The sequence below is a fragment of the Carlito syrichta genome, unplaced genomic scaffold (assembly GCF_000164805.1).
Source record: "Carlito syrichta isolate Samal-C Ts95f unplaced genomic scaffold, Tarsius_syrichta-2.0.1 Scaffold302993, whole genome shotgun sequence".
NCBI classification, from domain to species: domain Eukaryota; kingdom Metazoa; phylum Chordata; class Mammalia; order Primates; family Tarsiidae; genus Carlito; species Carlito syrichta.
This window is the reverse complement of record NW_007247089.1, coordinates 54,684-75,388: the sequence shown is the minus strand read 5'-3', so window position 1 is coordinate 75,388 and position 20,705 is coordinate 54,684. Positions and strand designations below refer to the sequence as shown.

At 36.2% G+C, this 20,705-nt stretch overlaps 1 protein-coding gene across 1 annotated transcript in view; it reads left to right on the top strand.

Moving 5' to 3' along the window:
• LOC103259744 (polypeptide N-acetylgalactosaminyltransferase 13-like) overlaps window positions 1–10,211 on the top strand; it is a gene marked incomplete at its 3' end in the record, with an annotated part of 64,733 nt that extends 54,522 nt beyond the window's left edge. Inside the window, exon 3 of the mRNA XM_021711998.1 lies at window positions 10,153–10,211. Within this exon, the coding sequence (XP_021567673.1) occupies window positions 10,153–10,211 (59 nt within the window). The remainder of the gene's footprint in view (window positions 1–10,152) is intronic.
• Window positions 10,212–20,705: the final 10,494 nt, after the last annotated feature.

Sequence of the window (20,705 nt, the reverse complement as noted above, 5' to 3'; positions counted from 1 at the left end):
GGTGTCAGTACATAGATTTCCAAGGGGAATGTGTTGAAGGTGACCATAGTAATATTCAGCAATGAGGTACGTAGCATTTTTTCTAGAATGAGTTCGCAAACTTAATTGTCAGACCACATATCTGCCTTGAGCTATCTAGGTGTTCTTTCTCTGTGTATTTTCTGTGAAGTTTGATACCACTGTCCACCCATCATTACCTTTTGCCATATAATTTTAACTTTTTTTACTTGTCTTTGTATCCATAGTTGTTCAAAGACGTATTTCCAGTGCCTACCAACTTTCTTGTCACTTTGTAGTTCTTGAAAAAAATGTTTGTTGCATGGTTAGAAGAATGAATGAATGAATTTTCAAAGAGAGCTGCTTTTTTTCCTTTCTACTAAATTCTCCATAATTGTCTGGTTTACACCAGGGAATCTCTTCAAAAGAATTGTGGCAAATGGAAAGACTTTGCTCCACCTCTCTGATCCAGGCCCTGGATAAGGACCCACTGTTAAAAGAGAGGTGAAGGGTACACTTTACTTATCTTTCAGATCATTTCTCTGAGTTTGCCATCAGAAAAGAAAGTTCCATTGATTTACCATGTACTTAGGGTTTTATGAATCAAGCATAATCATAAGTTCACACTATAATATAATCTTATCCTCCATGATTAATACAAAAGTCTAGCGGGCACAAACAAAGCAGACAATAAAATTGTTTAATAGAGCAGCATAGTATATGAGCCCACAAACTTAAAATGAGGTTACTTCTATATTTCTTGATTTTTATTTTTCCTATTATCCCCAATTAAATTTTAAAATGAGATGTATAAATAGCTACATATGTGAATTACTTTTATCTGACTTTTTTTCACAATATTTGCTATATATACTAACTATCTTGGCCCATGCCCATAAGCCATTTGGCAATATTGACAGAGTTGGCAGGGTCTAATTATTGTCTCCCAAATAGGTGTGTAAATAAAAAATATGAATACTTAGAGACAATGTTGAAGAATAGATTTTGAACATTTCTTTAGTTTGCTTTCCAGCTTTCTTTTTAAGGATGCAAATGCGTAGCATCATCGATTTTTTAAAGCCCTATAGGCTCTTAAAGTCTGAAGCAGTTTTTATTAGTAATTGGCTGTTTCAGCTTGAGCCAATCTGATTGTCCTAGCAAATCCTTGGAAATAAAATGATGTAAGCAAAAACTGATCTTCCCAACACCCCATTACAAGTGGCAACTTTTTTCCCCTCCTGATCACAAGTAAAAGGCTTAAGAACTTTAAAATAGATTGTAGTCCACAACACTTCCCGTATATTTGAAATGCTGGTTGTTTTATACATATTGATTTTTTTATGAGGAGGTAGATTCCTAACTGTATATCAATAGACATGGTGATTAGACACAGCTGTCCTTATATAATCCCCAAATTCTTTTTAATTTTCTTGTTGGACAGTTTATGCTCCTGTTTTAAGTAAAAACAAATTGAGATTAAATTTAAAGATTCCCAGAAGATACCTTTTAAATATATGTATAAGTAACCGGGAAAATGGCTTATTTTTCCTCTGCAAATGTATTAGTTTGATCCATATTCCAGTTAAATACAAACCACACATTTAGAGAAGAATTTGAATATATTTTGAAGGTTAACTCCCTATTTATTAAGCTTTTAAAAATATTTTAGAAAAATCAGCTTATCAAAGGCAGGCTTTGCATCTATTGGAGCTGAGGCCCTATGTTCATTTACCTTTTGAAATTTGTTTCTATAAAATTCCAAAGGTTTTTTAACAGGCTGACATTTTGAAAAGATACAATATTTAATAACCAGTCCTTTGAGTGTAGGGTCTAATTTATTCCTCAAGTCCTGAAAATATTGTTGCAGGCTGATTTCATAACCACAGGTTTTGCTGTTTACAGCAAAATGTACAGCATGCAGATTTTAAAAATAATATGAGAATATTAGTTTTTGGCTGAATTAACATGAATTCATCTGAAAAGCAGTAGTTCTGAAAATGAAGTACATTTGCACCTGTGAGTTTTGAATTTTTATTATTTAATAAACACTTTTTCAGCAGAACAGCCATGATGTCACTGAGTGAATATGATATGATGTGGGGGAAATCCTAAATCATTTAATGGGCTACCTTATAACAACACATAATGCATTATCTGTGTGATGCCCTGAAATGCTTCACATTGAAAATAAGAAATGACAACTATAGTAAACACCTGCTTTTCCTTTCTACAGTCAATCAAAACACTTTTGAATTTTTAATTCTTTAAGGTATTAGGTCAACTTTTATTATTGGCTCTTTCATTGGTATTTTATGGGCTTTTATTTGTATTTTTAGAACAATGATACTACATTGCTTCTGTCTTTGTCAAATGCTCCTATTTGCCCTATGCACTATGCAAGGTAAGTGGAGTTACAAACACAGTTAAAATGTTGTCTTTGCCTTTAAAGAGTGAACTGTCTACACCATAACATTTAATTAGTTTAAATGAAAAATTAGGTTAAACAGTACATGGGGAACACATTTTCAAGAATTAAGATGACTTTTTTCCCTACATTTTCCTTGATTCTTCCTTCTCACTCACAAACTTTAAAGTAAAATGAATCTCCAGTTCCTTTCTATTCTACATTCTAATTGCTCCTAAATACATTTATCTTCATTCGCAGATAATTTCCTGATCTTCCTGATGTGGCTCAGTCTTAGTCTGTTTTGTGTTGCTCTAACAAAGTACCTGAGACTGGGTAATTTATAAAGGGGAAAAAAGATTATATGGCTTATAATTCAAGTGGTTGGTAAGACCAAGATCAAACAGTTTATCTGGCAAGGGTCTTGTGCTGCTTCAGCTCATGGAAGAAGGTGGAAAGGGAAGTCGGTGCCAGCAAAGGCACCAAACAAAAGAAGGAACAACCTGCTCTTGAAGTAACTAATTCTGTCCTGCAAGAAGGAAAACACTGGCCGTGAAGGAGCATTAGTCAGTTCATGAGGGATCCACCTCTATAACCAAAACACCTTCTACTAAACCCCATCTTCCTACATTGCCACATTGGAAGTCAACTTCAACATGAGTTTCGGCAAGAAAAACTTAATCCAAACCATAGCAGACTTCCTTCCTCAAATCTTGCCTTCTTCTTCACTCATCCTTACAGTGCTATCAGAGGACTTTCCCAAACCAAAATCTTACATGGTCTTTTATTTCCCTAACAACCTTTCATGACTTAACTCAAAGTCAAAAATTCCAAAACATGGCCAACAAGACCCTGGAAGAGCTGATCCTTGCTCTGATTTCTAGTCTTTCCTCCTATCCTCTCATGTCTAGAATTGCACACGCCTGCCATTTAGAACTACATTCCAATCCCCAAGCCCAACATACTCTCTCTCACTTTTAAGTTTTTGTATATGTCTGAAATAGTGTTTGAGGAGTTAATGACTGCTGTTACATCTGCATAAAATACCATCATTCAAAGCTATGTATCAAACCTATGTATACGTTTTGATATTATTTCCCCCAGGGACTTCAATGGCTTCTGCAATTTCCCTGCTGTAGCATTTATGATTTTTAATGTATTTATTCCCTCTACTAAACTATGTGAATAAAAGAGCCATATCTGAATCTTTTAAAATTCTTTCAAAGAATCAGCTTTTTGTTTTGTTGATGTTTTCTATGATATTTTTGTCCTCTATGTCTTGTATTTGGGCTCTTATTTTTGTGATTTGGATTCTTCTGCTAAAGTTGGGGTTTTGATGGTCTTGTCTTTCCAGCTCCCTTAGGTGATTTGTTAGGCTCTCCACTTGTGATCTTTCCATTTTCTTGATATGTACTCATAGAGTTAAAAACTCCTCTCTTAAAACTGATTTCATGGCACCCCAGAGGTTTTGTTAAGATGTTTCTTCATTTTCCTTTGTTTCCAGGAATCTTTCAATTTCTTTTTTCATTTCAGTGGTGACCCATTCATTATTCAGCACCATACAGTTTAGTGTCCATGTCTTTGTGAGCTTTGGGGAAATGTTGTTGGTTTTGATATTTATTCTTATTCCAATGTGATCTGAGAATGTGCATGGCAAGATTTCAACATTATGGAATTTGTTTATGCTTTATTTATGGCCAAGAATGTGATCAATCTTGGAGTATGTTCCATGTGGTGATGAGTAGAATGTATCTTCTGTTATTATTGGGTGGAATAATCTGTCAGTATCCACTAAGTCCATTTGGTCAAGTGTCAAGTTTAGGTTCTGGATCTCCTTGTTGACCTTTTGCCTCAATGATCTGTTTAGGGCTGTCAGTGGAGTATTTAAGTCCCCTGCTATAATAGTGTTAGGGTCAATATCTTTTTTTAGTTTATTTTATAAATTTCTGGTGCTCCTGTGTTGGGTGTATATATGTTTAGGATGGATATTTCTTTTTGATGGATTGAACCTTTTATCATTATGTAGTGTCCTTTTGCATCTTTTTAAATTTTTGATAACTTAAAGGGTTTTTTTTTTGGTCTCATATTAAGATTGCAACTCCTGCCTTCTTTTGTGATTCATTTGCCTGGAAACTCATTTTCCATCCTTTAACTTTGAGTCTGTGTACATCCCTTGTAGTGAGATGAGTCTCCTGCATGCCCAGCAAATAATGGTGTCATGGTTTCCTATCCAGTCCACCATTCTGTGTCTTTTCAGTGGTGCATTTAGATCATTCACATTCAGGCTAATTATTGAAATGTGGGGGTTTATTCCTGTCCTGAGGTTCTTATAGAGTTGTTGTTCCTGTTTATTTGTTGTCTTTCCTTTGGTTTTGGGGTTGATTCATGTGTGTTTTCCATATTTTCCCTGTACTCTTGTGAAGAACGTTGTCATTCTTTTCTCCTTTTCTTAAAGGGTTTAATACTTTCTCAAATGTTTCTGGAACAGGTGGTCTGGAGGCAGCATAAGTTCTTAGGGATTGGATGCCTGGAAAAGATTTTAATTCTCCCTCAGTGATGAAGCTTAGGTTGGTTGGTCAGGTTATTCTTGGTTGAAATTGTTTATCTTTGAGAACTTTGAAGAATGGGAGCCAAGCTCTCCTGGCCTGAAGGGTTTCTTTAAATAAATCTGCTGCTATTCTAATTGGTCTTCCCTGGTAGGTAGTCCGGCCTTTTTCTCTTGCTGTCTTTAGGATTATTTTCTTTTATACCTACTTTGTTTAGGTGAATTATTATGTGTCTGGGGGTTGTTCTTCTCATGTGTTGTCTTTCAGGGGTTCTTATGTTTGAATTTTTGCATCACTGATGAAATGAGGGAATTTTCTTGAATAATTTTGTGGAATGTTTGTTCCAGGGTGATGTCTGCCTCTCTTTCTGCCTCTGGAAGTCCAATTACTCTTAGGTTCGGTCTCTTGAAGTAATCATTCATCTCTTGAAAGTTTTGTTCTGTCTTTTTAAGCTTCTTTTCTATGTTTTTGACAGTTTGGGTTAGTTTTTTATTTTGGTCTTCATGCTCTGAGATTCTCTCTTCAGTTTGGCTAATTCTGCTTTCCATGCTTATTAGTTTGCTATTTATTTCAATCATAGTATTCTTTATGCTGTTATTTTAGTTATCAGCTCCTTCCTATTTTCCTCTTGTCTCTCCTTGATTCTTTTTATTCTCTATATAATGTCTTGATGTCTGGGTTTGTTGTATGTGACCATTCATTCTGGGTTCTCTTCATTGTTTGTGTTTTGATGCCTGTTTTCTCAGTGTCTGACCACCCAGGGATCTTTGTGAGACCTACATTGTTCTTTTAGTTTTCCTTCATTAGTGTAGATTTTTCTCCCCACTTTTTTCTTTTTTTTTTTTTTTTGCTCCCCCCATCTTCTATAATTCTGTTGTTCAGGGATGGAGGGGTTGCTTTTAATTGTTTGTTCAATCTCCTATTCTTCCTTATGTATATCGTCTGGCTTTGCTCAATTCTGGAGATGGACTGTAGGTTGGGGGCAATCCTTTCTGCAGTTTTGAGATTTAATTGAGGGGAAGCTGTGATTCAAAACCCATCTGCAGATCCCAGTATCCACCGACAGGAGTATGGATAATCAGGAATCCACTTCCTGCTGCCTTGCAATCTGTCCATGCAGTGGGGTTATATGTTTACTTTCTGAAAGCAAAATGAAGTAAAAAAAAAAAAAAGGAAAAAGAATGGAATAGGAAGTGGGGGAAAGAGGGAGGTGGAGAAAGGGAAGAGTAAGTGGGAAAACAGACAAATGTACCAACTAATAAATGAAAAGGAAACAAAGACAGATACGAGCAAAAAGAAAAACAAAAACAACAAACAAACCAACAAACATTATGAAAAAACTGAAACATACAATCATATGGACATATAAGCTAACCAACCCCCTTATTGGTGTACTTTTCACCTATACAAACTTGAGGTCTAAAGAGAAAAAAAATAAAATAGAATAAAAGAGAGTAAACTAACAGAACCGAAGCAAGTATGAAAACATTATTGACAACAGTAAGAAGAGAGAGAAAAGGGAAAAAAGATGGGTAAAACAAACAGACAAAGAATTAAAAAAATTAAAACAAGGGAACCAAGCATACTCTGAGACTTTTCCTTTAAGTCCAATGTCCTTTCTTCTCTGATTTCTAGCTTTCATTGCATGCTGGAAGAGTTGTTCACAGTTAGGGTCAGTTGCCCTTGGCCTGCTGTGGGGGGTGGTTCAGATCTGAGTGCCAAATCTGCCACTCAGATCTGACCTATGTCTATCTAGCATGGGCGAGGGACTTCTCTCCCTCCCATTATGACATTGTTAACTTGGATCCCAAGCAGGGAGATGGGCCGAGGCGGAGGTGGATAGAGCTGGTCTCACTGCTTCAGCTGATCTCATTTTCCACTGCAGCCTGAGACTGCCAGGCAATGCAGGCCAGCTTTGCACTTGGCTACTCGGGCTGGCTGAGTGGAAGTTGGTGGCTACGCAGGGCAGGAGGGAGCAGGCAACGGTAGCGGTGGTGGCAGCTGCTTCTTTAGTGGTGCATGAGAGGAACCTCATGAGCCTGGCTCTACATGAGCGGTAGGACCTGGCAGTGGCAGTGGTGGTGGTGGTTTCAGTAGTGCTTGGGGTAGGGTCTTCACAGGTCCAAGAGCCATGGATTACCTCAGGCCGGGGTGGGGCAATGGCAGTGGCAGTGGCAGCAGCAGAGGCTGTGGCGATGGCCGAACAGCATGTGAAGAGCTAGCTGGCAACGATGAAAGCCACAGCCCCCCAGGGGAGCAAGAGTCTTTATGAGTGTTCTCTTTTGCTGAGGGTCTTACAGACCAAACTACCTCATTGCCATCTTGCCGGAAGCTCTAAGTATGTTTTCAATAAGAATTCATATTGGAATTAATGAACATAGATCTGCCGGACTTGGTGGCTCAGCCTGTAATCCCAGTGCTTTAGGAGGCCGAGGTGAGTGGATTGCCTGAGCCTGCGGGTTCAAGACCCACCTGGGCAACTTGGCAAGACCTCATCTCTACAATAAATCAAAAATTAACTGGGCATGGTAGCACGTGCCTGTAATTCCAGCTACTTGGAAGGCTGAGGTGGAAGGATTGCTGGAGCCCAGCAGGTCGAGGTTGCAGTGGCTGGGAGTGGCCACTGCACTCCAGTCTGGATGACAGAGTGAGACTCCAACTCAAAAAAAAAAAAAAAAAAGAACATGGATCCCAAGTGTTAGGACAGTTTTTTTCAAATTTTCAAAGTGAAAACTAAATCAAACTATATATAAAACTATCTTCATCCATTTTCTGTTTCTATAAGAGAATACCAGAAATTGAGTAATTTATTTTGAAAATGTATTTAGCTCATGGTTCTGGAGACTGAAGAGTATAAGAGTGTTGTGTGGTATCTGGTGTGGGCGCTTTCACTGTACCATACTATGGAAGAGAAAAAGAGCATGCCTGACAGCTCAGATCTCTTCTTCATATAAAGCTACAGGTCCCTACATGAGGACACACCCTAATGACCTTATCTCATTGTACTTCCCAAAGCCTCCATCTCAAATCAGCATATAAATTTGAGGATTAATTTTCCAACACATTAAAATCACAGTATTTCATGCCTGGCCCGCCAAATTCATGTTCTCTTCACATGCAAAACACATTAATTCCATCTCCACAACCCCAAATTCATAATTTATTCCAGCACCAACTCAAAAATCCAAAGAAGTTCAGTGTCATTTGAACCAGATATGGGTGAGACACATGGTATGACTCATCCTGAGACAAACTCCCTCCAACCATGAGATTTTAAAATCAAACAAGTCTGCCAGGCTCGGTGGCTCAGCCTGTAATCCCACGCCTTTGGGAGGCTGAAGTGAGTGGATTGCCTGAGCCCGCAGGTTCGAGACCTGCCTGGGCAGGCGAGACCTCATCTCTACAGTAAATCAAAAAATTAGCCATGCGTGGTAATGTGTGCCTGTAGTTCCAGCTACATGGAAGGCTGAGGCGGAAGGATGGCCGGAGCCCAGCAGGTCGAGGCTGCGGTGGCCAGGAGCAGCTACTGCACTCCAGTCTGGGTGACAGAATGAGACTCCAACTCAAAAAAAAAATAATAATAATTTAAAAAATTAAAAAATAAAATTAAATAAAACAAGCCATCTACTTCAAAAACATAATAGCAGGATAGGCATAGCATAGACATTCTCATTTCAAAAAGAGAAACAAACAAGAAGAAAGGGATAAGTAGTTCCAAGTAAGTATATAACCCAGCAGGAATAACAACATTAAATCTTAAAGTTTCAGAATAATCTCCTTTGACTCCATATTCTACATTCTGAGCACATTGGTGTGGGTATTGGGCCACCAATACTTCCGGAAGCCCCACCCACATGGGCTTAATTTAGGTTTCAGCATTCTTGAGGTTAGTATTGCATGCTGGTAGTTTTACATCTCTGAGGTCTCAGTGACAGTTCTGCTCCCATGGCTGCACTAGGTATTACACTAGTGGGGACTCTGGTGGCTTAGCTTCTTATGCTCCACCAACATTCCCCTATTAATGGCCATCTGTAGTGCCTCTGCTCCTGCAATGCCCCCAATCTATCCGGGACATTCTTTGAAATCAATGTGAAGGAATCCTCATCCCCACAGTGCTTGCATTTTGTGCACTTGCAGATTTAACAACACAAGAGTGCTGCCACGATTTGTGGTTTACAACTTCAAAAGTGAGAAGTTGAACAGCACGTGGGGTCATTTGAAACACATGTAGGTTCGCCAAAAAGCGTCACACTGAGCTGCAGAAAGCAGAGACACAAGGCAGCCCTGGACAACAAGCCCATGAAGAGTGTCTCAGGCCCATCCCTCAAAGCTATTCTGCCCTCCTAGATATCTGGGCCTGTGATGGGCATGGAAACTTTGAAGATCTCTGAAATGCCTTTGGGGTCTTTTTTTCTATTGTCTTCATAAATAACACCTGGCTCCCTTCTATGCATGAAAATCTTTTTAGCAAATGGTCACTTGTCCTCACCCTTAGTTTTCTCTCCCAAGCAAGCTTTTTTGTTCTTTACAACACCATGCTTCAAAGTTTCTACATCTTTCATTCCTGTTTCTCTTTTAATTATAAATTCTGCTTTTAAGTTGCTCTTTTGCTCTAGCATCTCATTGTGTGCAGTTAAAAGTAAACAGGCAGCAACCCGGGAGCTTTGCTACTTAGATATTTCTTCTGCTACATATCCTAGTTTATCACCCTTAAATTCTGTATGCCACAAGTCCTAGGATACAGGCATAATTCTGCCAAGCTATTTTCTACTTTATAACAAGGATGGCCTTTACTTAGGTTTCCAATACTTTTTTTTTTCTTATTTCTTTCTGAGACCTTATCAGAATGACCTTTATTGTACATATTTCTACCAACATTCTGATCACGACCACCTACATAATCCCTAACAAAATTTCGATTTTTCCTACAGATTTTCTTTTCTTCTAAGCCATCACTGAATTTGTCCTGAATATTCTGTTTATGATAATATAGGCTTTCTCAAGCCTGCTCATCCAAACTCTTCCAGCATCTACCCATTACCCAATTCCAAAGTCGCTTCCACATTTTCAGGTATTTATTATAGCAATAGTTCTATTTCTTGGTACCGCTCTTCTCTCTTAGTCCACGTTTTTGTTGTTGTTGTTTCTATAACAGAATACCATAGACTGAGTAGTTTATTAAAAAAATAAATTTATTTCTTACAGTTCTAGAGGCTGGGAAGCCCAGGAGCATGGTGTCACTGTCTAGCAAAGGACTTCTTACTATGTCATAACAGGTGAGGGGCGTCACATGGTGAGAGGGCAAGAGCATGTGTGCCAACTTTCTTTTCCTCTTCTTATAAAGCCACCCGTCCCATTATGAGGGCTCCAAACCAATGAGCTTATCGAAAGTTAATTAACTCCCAAAGGCTCCACCTTCAATCAACATAAAGATTTGGGGATTAATTTTCCAGCACATGAAATTTGGGTGATACATTTAGCATTAGCCTTTGACCCAAGTTATATAAACAAACAGTTAAAGGAATGGGAGCATTGACTTGAAAGAAGGGTGCAGTGTTTTTATTAAAAGGGGCTATTATTTGGGAGAGCATAGACATTTGTTCAGATTCAGAATATAAGAAATTATACAGAGACAATTTTAAGTTCTTGACCAAGAAACTTTCAAGCCAAATATAGGATAATTGATTGATTTTCAATGCCGTGAGGATTTCTAGATGTATTCAAAATCAAGATGATTGTCTAGGGATGTTTTAGTTGGGGATGAATAAATCATTATATATGAGTTTTTAATCCGATCTTTCTAACTCTAAATTTCTATCATCATAGAAACTTACCTATAAATGAATAAAAACACATTATATTTATTCTGGTAGCCCTTGGATTAAAATGGAAAAAAAAAAAGATTTCTACTCAATGTGAGAAACTTCCAATAAACAAACTTTCTAACCATAGAGCAGGAAGTCTTGAAAGAAGTTGGCAATATCTCCTTGTTTGCTTAGAACAATCTTAGTTTATGCCGGCTATCTGGATAATTATTAGTAGTACCCTTCTTCATGTACAACAGTGCTCTGATTTGAATAATAATTATATAGTCATTCTACTTATAAATAGTATGAGAGTAGTGTAAGAGTATAATATACCTGGAAGTGACTCTCTCGAGAATGCACTAAGTGAATTGATGTGGGCAACCATTATTCTGACATTAGAAGATAGACTCTCATTCAAGTAGATCATTGTTCTACCAAAACCTAGAAAAAAATCTGCAAGTCATTTAGGATTTTGAATTATAATTTTGCAGATAGCTTCTCTAGTTCAATGACTTTTTTGACACCCAAGACAAATACCCTTCTTTAAAATGTTACTTACAAAGAGATAATTAAAAATAAAGTACCTCTTTTGAGATAAAATAACATTACTGCATTCTGATTCCTTTTGAAAATGTGTTTGCTCTCATCTTATTAATTTGCATGATTGATTATTTATGACTTTACGATAATAAAAAATCAATTTCTAAATGGAAAACTAATATTTCTAAGTCTAAAATTTGTGACACCTCAATGTATCTTCAAACATCCTCACAGGAATTTAAATATTTTTCCCAAACACCTATAAAAACCTATTGAATATTTCAATGCAGCTTAGTTGATGATACACCTTTAGAAAGAAGAGGGGAGTGACAGGTTAGTAATTTCACAGATTAAACCACAGGATATGAAAGCTTAAATAAATTTGCAAATCATTAGATTAAAACGTATCTAAAACCGGACTCGGTGGCTCAACCTGTAATCCCACACCTTTGGGAGGCTGACATGAGTGGATTGCCTGAGCCCGCGGGTTCAAGACCCGCCTGGGCAGTGAGAACTCATCTCTACAATAAATCAAAAAATCAGCCGGGCATGGTAGCTCATGCCTGTAATTCTGGCTACTCGGAAGGCTGAGGCAGACGGATCGCCGGAGCCCAGCAGGCGAGGCTGCGGTGGCCGGGAGCAGCCACTGCACTCCAGTCTGGGTGACAGAGTGAGACTCCAACTCAAAAAAAAAAAAAAATGTATCTAAAAAACTAGAAAAGGCCAAAATTAGTGGATTCAACTGTTTGGGAAGTCACCCAATGTTTATACATGGTTCTACATTTCTCTACTTTATATATATTTGAAATATATATATATATATATATATATACACACACACACACACACACACACACACACATATGTATCATTTGATAATCCGATGAAATTGCAAGTAAAGACAGATTGAATATTCAGTGTACTGATAAAGTTCAAAATGAAAACTAAATATAGCTGTTGCTTTTCACTATAGATTTACTTTTTCTTAAATATAATGAGGCACATGAAAAAATAAAAATTCAATGGAAATCACACACACACACTATTTGAAATATTTCTATTTAAACTTACATTTGTAACTTTTGAGGAAATTAGGAAAATAGAATAGGAATGTGAGAAGCTAAAAGTATATACAGTAAATTTAGACAAACATTTAAAAAGCAGAAGTTTTGAGCCGGGTTCGGTGGCTCAGCCTGTAATCCTGCACCTTTGGGAGGCTGAGGTGAATGGATTGCCTGAGCCCACGGGTTCGAGACCCGTCTGGGCAGCGAGACCTCATCTCTACAATAAATCAAAAAATCAGCCGGGCCTGGTAGCGCATGCCTGTAATTCCGGCTACTCGGAAGTCTGAGGCGGAAGGATTGCCAGAGCCCAGCAGGTCGAGGCTGCGGTGGCTGGGAGCAGCCACTGCACTCCAGTCTGGGTGACAGAGTGAGACACCAACTCAAAAAAAAAAAAAAAAAAGCAGAAGTTTTTATTTCACATTTAAAAGCATAGGAAAATTCAATACAAATGCATAATTTAAACAAATAAGTAAACAAATCACTAAAAAATTCTATATTGAATGTTACTAAAAGAATTGACTACTGTTCTCTTTGACAAATCCTTAATAATGTGATTCCATTTTAACCAAAAAGTTATTTTAATGATGCTCTATTTTAGAAATATCAGTTAAACTGCATATTAGTTTAATATTAAACATTGTATTAAACTAGAAATATTACTCTTTCTCATTCAGTATTATGCTTTGATTTATTTTGGTTGTAATAGGGTTATTTTCTCCATCCTTATGTATAGTAATTTTAAACTTTCACTTCCAAAATGGAGTGTAAATTTATTTGATTTCTTAGTAATAGAAGACATAAACGAAAAAAAAATCTTTAAGAAGACTAAAGTTTTGCTGTGTATGTGTGTGTGTGTATATACGTGAGTATAAGTGTGCATTCCATATAAGCATATACATATAATCTGTCCACATAAGAAATATTTATTTATTTATTTACTTCAGAATTTGGGGGGAAATATTGACTGTGGTTTTTTTTTTCTTTTAGAAAGTAACTTTTTTATTTTAGAGCAGGTTAGAATTACAGAATCATTGCAAAGATAGAACAGAGACAGTTCCCATATACCTCATATCCAGTTTCATCTATTATCTATGTCTTTAGTATGGTACATTTGTCATCATTAATAAACCAATATTGATATTGATATTAACTAAAATCCGTATGTTATTCAGATTTCCTCAACTTTGCCATAATGTCTTTTTTCTGTTTCAGGATACCTTCCTGTATTGTTTAATATGCTGTACCTTCTCTAGCAATAATAAAAATGTCTGACCATAACTATATTCGAAGAAAAAACATATAAAAATCACTTTGACAAAAATATTTTCATAAATTTTAATATAATGGTAGTAGACTTCCTTATATGTTTGGAGGACTAAGTAGACATAGCCATAATAATATTTACTAATACCCTTTTTTCCAAAAATCAAAAGTATTCCTGTAAAATCATTGTGTATTCTCAGATCTATCACATTTTGTTTTCTTCTAGTGTGAAATACTGCTTTAGAGATAATACATATAGCAGACATCTACACACTAACTTGTCCTGCTATTAAGCTTCTGATATCTACTGTAGTCTAAATTCAGTCAACCTCTAAACTTTGAAATCACATTTTCTTCTTGTCTGCCAAATAGTTGCATGGTTAGTAACATCTTAATGCTCACGTATTCAACAATAAAATACATAAATTAGATAAAATCTTTTCAAGTAAAAATATTTCCAATCATCATGAGTCCTATTTTGATAAATTTTATGTAATATCAGACTAAACTATTATTTCTGTCAATATTATGGATTAGCTTCTTAAAAATGGACAGTTTCAGGAGTAATCATTTATCAAGGTTCGATTTTTTCTTCTCTGCCAAATATAATGTATATAGCATATCTATTCTCTTAAATTAACAACTTACAAATCTAGGGTATTCACCTTTAACAATAAAAATGTAATTTCTTCATGCTCAGGGGAAAATAGGGAAATTTGGAAGCCATGCTAATGGGCTGAAGAACATCTAGTGAGAGTTTATATCTATCATGCTCTATTTTCTTCCACTGGACTTTCCCATGTTTAGAGTCCCTATATTTTATTTACAAGAAAGTAAACAGAGAAAGAAAGTATTAAGTTGGTGGACTTATCAGGCTACTGGGTGTGTAATCTGTAAGGATGCTGCCTGCCCAGAAATGTTTGTCAGATACTACATTGGACTCACAGAAATCTGTTTTCCCCCCATTATTGTCAGTAAAGAGTAATAGAGAAGGGTGCTGGCTATGTGGGAAAAATTACAAGTGCATGATCTATATGAGCTGTAGCATAAAAGCTGTGTTTTATTTTTAAAGTCAGTAGTATCCCCCATTACTGTCTTTCTCCATCTCACACTCTACTCTTTCTTAATCATCTTCCAGGGACCACTCTACCTGCCCTAGGCATGGACCAGAGAGCCTGATGAAGGAGTCTCTTTTTTTCTCTTACTTTCAGATGCCATCCCATTCTGATACTGACAGCCAGTTCTTTCCCTGTGCAAACCAAAGTCATCGAAGATGCTAAATATGACTGTGAACTCCATCCCAGATGAGATGCCTAGGGACTGTAATGTTGAAATCACCACTCCCCCACCACCACCCATGGAAACTTTTACAATAGGAATTACTTGATGTTATAATTTTTTCTTTTCTTTTTCTTTCTTCCTTTTTGTTTTGTATTTATTGACCTCATTCTGGAAAAACTTCAAATATAGGTAAAGATAATAAGTAGAAACCACCTTAAGCAAAATGTATTAGCAACAGGCATCACAAGTATACTTTTCTAAAAGTTGTCCAGATAAATGGTAAATGGGGTCATGAGAGGGGACACAAGGTTCTGGAGTAAGCAATCATGGGAAAAGATAACAGAGATAACAGAAATGGATAGATGCAGAAGAGGAGAAAGTGCTGGGCTTGTGTAATTCAGGAGTCAGCCTGGTTACATCATGATGAAGGGTACTAAACCTCAATGAACAAAGTCTTGAAACAATCGTAGTTGTCTTCCATAGGTAGAGACTTAGTCATGTCACCCATTGTCAGGCTTGCTTTCTTTCTCCGGTTCTAGGATCTTCGCCAAGTGGTCTCTATTACCCCATACCTGCTTCAAACGACTTTCATTCTACCATCTTTGTAAAAAATTTCATTTTAGATTAATGTACTTAATAACTCCTATTCCTTTTTCATCCTTTTGGTTTTCTCTGTAAATTAAGACATTAACAGAAAAAAAAAACCCTCAAATTACCCTTTTTTGATCAAACATACATTAATACAGAAGTTAAGTCATAGTTCAATACTGGCTATGTAACCTTGGACAGGTTATATAACTTCTTTATCCTCATTTTCTACATCTGTAAAGTAGAAATTTTAATATTTACCTCTCAGAATTTGTGTGAGTGTTAATGAGATAAAGTACATAAAGATATTGGAACTGTATCTAAGAGATACTAGGAACTTAATAAATTGTATATAATAATATTGAAAATAGCTACAAGAAAATAATTTAAGGAAGCATTGGCCAAGGATCAAATATTTTATACATAAATATGCATGTATTATACTATATTTAAAGGTCCTTATTTAAAATGTTAGTAATAAGTAACATATATGTTATGAAAACTTTTTTGCCCAATGAATTGACAATATTATATAAGCATATGCTTCTGTGTTTCTTTAAGGCAATATATCTTGACTTGGGAAAAGAAATCACAAACTATTTGAAAATCTATAAAGTATATGAGATTATTCCCAGACAGATATATATATATATGTATATATATACATATATATACATATATAGATATATAGATATATATAAAATATATTAAATATATCTTTATACACACAAATATGAAGTACATGGAAGCTTTGGCTGTCATTTATGGAATTTACAGGAGTCCAGGACCCAAGGTCTAGGAAACTAAAGTCAAGAAAGAAAATTAGACATCTTAGATTTAAATATATTTTTCTAAAGATGTAATTTTTTTATTTTGGGAAATTGACAATCTCACAGGAATTAAGTATTTTCATTTAAATTGACAGTTGAATAGGATTATTTCTAATTCCAACTCTACCTTCTATATTCTTATGAATATAGCTTCTCCAATTCTTTTGAAATATGAGACCATTTTCTCCCACTTGGTCATGTTACTATGAATGGATGATTCAGCAGCACTCACTAAGTAAGTATATCTTCTTCTGATTCGGGCCTTTGAAATTGGGACAAGGCACAGAGGACAAGAAGCAAAAACAGTAAGGGCAAAAGGCTTGCTCTCAGAGATTAAAAGAACAATTAAATGATTATATAACTGCATATTGGTGGCAGCCTTGGTTTGAAGGACTCTAACACAAAGTTGGAAGCAGTTTCAAAATTTATGATATCATTTTGTTTGTTTTTGTCTTTGAGTCCTTTGTATTTTTATCCTTGATCACTTGCCTTTAAAACTGGTGGTAGTCAGGTTTTGTTGTTGCTCTTGGTTCTAGTTTATATTGCTATATAACAAATTACTCCAAACTTAATGGCCAAAAACAAAAACATATTATTGTACATCAGGATTCTGTGGGTCAGGAGCTTAAGCAAGACTCAGCAGGACAATTTTTCTCTCCATTAGGCATTGACTAAAGTCACTCCGTGGTTTTCAACTGGCAGAAGGGCTGGTCAGGAGGATTTAAGATGGCTTTACTCACAAGTCTGACATCTTGATGTAATGGCTGGATGACTAGGCTGACCTAGAAAGGTCAACTGAAGTGTTTATTTGTGGTCTCTTCCAGCATAGTGATCTCTGAGTACTCAGGTAACTCTCAAGGAAACTGACTGCCCCTAGAGCAAATGTTTCAAGGGACTTTCACAGAAGCAAGAACTCCTTTGTTTTGTTTTTTTCTTTGTTTTTGTTTTTTTGTTTGTTTGTTTGTTTGTTTGTGTCGGAGTCTCACTGTGTAACCCAGGCTGGAGTGTAGTGGCATGATCAGGGTTCACCACAGCCTCAACTTCCTGGGCTCAGGCAAAATTTCTGTCTCAGCCTTCTGAGTAACTACAGGAACACAACACCAAGCTTGGCTAATTTTTTGATTTCTGTTTGTAGAAATGGACTTTCACTATGTTGCCCAGGCAGGTCTCAAACTCTTACTCCTGGACTCAAGTGAGCCTCCCGCCTCGGTCTCAAAAAGTTCTGATATGAGCCACTGCTCCCAGTCCTGCAAGAATTCTTACAAGCTAGTCTTGGGGATTCCAGAGTGACTCGGATTTAGGGAGAGGGATTTTAAATTCCCTCTCACAGGGAGGAGAAGCAAAGTTTGTATAACCATCTTTAATGTATCTCAATGTTTGCTTCTAAATATTGGGTAAGGAGGGTATAATTAGTCATACTTAGTAGTTCATTGCATGTTAACATTTTTGGTCCTTGAATAGCTATTTTATTTATTTGTTGGTTTTATCCCCATCATAGCAATTTATTCCATTTGTTTAATATGTATATTTTATTTTCATGTTTTGCTAGAAAATGTGTATTGTTTGGGGTTAATTTATTTTGAATTATCATACATAGTATTGAGTTATATTTCTTATTTTTCATCTCTTCATCACACAATCTTATGCTGTTGAGTGCACATCTAGGTGCTGCAAAGTACTCAGTGGTGGGAATTCATTGCATTATAACTCCTCACTCTACCTGCCATGGTTACCCTGAAGAGCTCCAACTCCCTGTTAACAGAATTTGATTAGTTTCTTGCACAATAATATACAGTGTTATTGGAGTAGCAGATCTAGGTATAAGCAATATACATATTCTTATGGACTTTCATAAGAAGGAAGATTTCTATCCAGGAGCAAAATTTATGGTCTTGCAGCATCTCAGCAAATATCATCTCCTAGGTGCCTATTAACTTCGCCCATGATTTTTTTTATTAAACAGGATTCATTTTTTATTTTAAATATTTATGTTATTTTTAATATACAATACATTTATATTCTTCAAAAATGGAAACAATATCACAAGGTCAGTATTTAGAAATCTTAATTCCATCATATCTCTACCCACTCTACTTCTTCCCCACACCTTGTATTAGATTCTAATGTATCATCTAATGAAAAGTTCTTGATGTTGATGTAATCAGATTAATTCATGTTTTTGCCTTTGGGTTTACATTTTTAAAGATTTTTTAGAACATGGTTTGTAATATTTTCATTATTCTTAAAAAATGTTGGTTCTTCATCTTCTTATTATTAGCTATTTTATTGTCTTTAATGGTATTAACTCACTTGTCTTTATTAACTTAAAATCATATTCTGAGTACAATTTTGTTGTGTTATATTTTAATAGGTAAAATCTGATTTTCATCCTCTGAAGGTTATTGAGTAGTACAGTATATGAAAATTTTGTGTATTTACATTGTGATATATTTAAGTGACTAATTTTGAGAAGCTTTTTTGGAGTGAGTTGGCAAATACTATCTAAGCAATTTTGGTCTGTGGGGATAAGTTAGAGTGATCTGCATGAGAAGGCCATGGTCTCCCTGAAAAGAAGAAACCAATTATTTTTCAATTCCAGATTTAAGGGGTTAAAGTAGGATGGCCACAACAAAAGAAAGTAGGTTGCAGAGAAAAGTAGGGAGAACCATGGGCCAATCCTGACCCTAAATTAGAAAAGGCAGGAATAGACAGAGTGACTCTGGTACATAGAGCAAAAGATGAAGCTACCAATTGTGACTGAGAGCCTCAGTTGGAGTGTGGTCACTACGCACTAGCAGGTGCGTCTAACAGATGGGAATAATTCATCTCTGCCACAGTACTCTGGACAAGGTCTTCAGATGCTCCTTAAGTAGTAAATGTTTTCCAGTGAAGAGACTTAACCTTATTTGTAATAATATGTCTCACCAGTTAAAGGCTTTTCCTTATTTTCATTTGTTGTCTGTTCATGGGAGACCCAGCCTCCATTCCCCTTTGAGTTCTGCTCACTGTAGCACTATTCCACCTTAGTTGGAATCTATAGCATCTCATTTCCTTGAGGCCACACCCTAGGGCATCCTAGTTCCCTGTGGAGGTAGCTGAATGAGGACATTGAAATTGCTTTATATCAGAGAGTCAGTTTGAATAGGAACATCCTCATCCCTGAACCTAAGTCTGAGAAATATACCAGGTCATCTCCTGTCCTCAATGTGAGGCAACTATTCAAAGCCATCTTAAGCTCAGTAACCAGAATTTCCCATCATTTCCACATTAAACCAGATTAGGGTCCCTCAGATTAAGACTCAAAAATAGAATATAGAACACTAAGGCAAATGAGGTAAAGCCTTGGAAGGGGACAGATCTTGCTACTATTGGCAATTGAGTTTAAACTTTATAATCTAGGAAGAGTTACATCACCTGTATTTGAACTAGCTATTAATCATGTATTCCCTAGTTGCATGTATTTAAACTTTTCTTATAACTTTCTTTTTGTAACTTATTTTTAAAACTAGCTACTTCCTTTTAATTACATATAATTATGTGCATGTATTTCACTTTTTAGTTTTACTTTTCCAGTATGGTGTATAAATAGCTTAGGCATATAGAGATCAGCAGTGAGGGTAATTCATTCGCTAATCCCATGATTCTCACAGTGTGAGCCCATCCAGCAAAATGAGCATCACCTGGAAACTTATTAGAAACCAACTCCAAGGGCAGGACCCAGGAAACTGTGTTTAATAAGCCCACCAGGTGATTCTGAAGTGCACTAAAGTTTGAGAACTACTGTTCTTACCCATTTCTATTGTGTGCATTGTCATTTTCTGTGCTTATTAGTCATGCATTTTAATAAGATCTCTAGTGATTTTTGTGGACATTAAAGTTTGAGAAATACTACTGTCTAATAAAAAAATACTACTGTCTAATAAGAATCTCTTGGTCTCAGCTGGTTATAGTGGGGCATACCTGTAGGCTTAGCTACTCAGGAGGCTGAGGAAGGAGTTTAAGACTGCAATGAGCCATGAGTGCACCACTGCACTCCAGCCTGGGTGACACAGAGAGACCCTGTCTCAAATAAATAAATAAATGAATAAATAAATACGAAGAAGAAAGAATTGCTTGGTTTCCTTTTTATCTACTCTTGTTAACCCTGTTGTTGCCCTTCTGGTTCCTGTAATAAATGCACAAGTTTTTTCCAACATTTAATCCTTTAATTCTAAAATCACTGAGTTTCAAGTATGATTACTCCATATGGAAAGGGATTTAAGTTAAGAAAAGAAAGAAATGCAAGACTTCCTGTTAAATTTTAATGTCATATCATCAACATATAATATTCTAATATAAATATGTTCCATGTAATATTTGATACTTAGGATACAGTTATACTAATA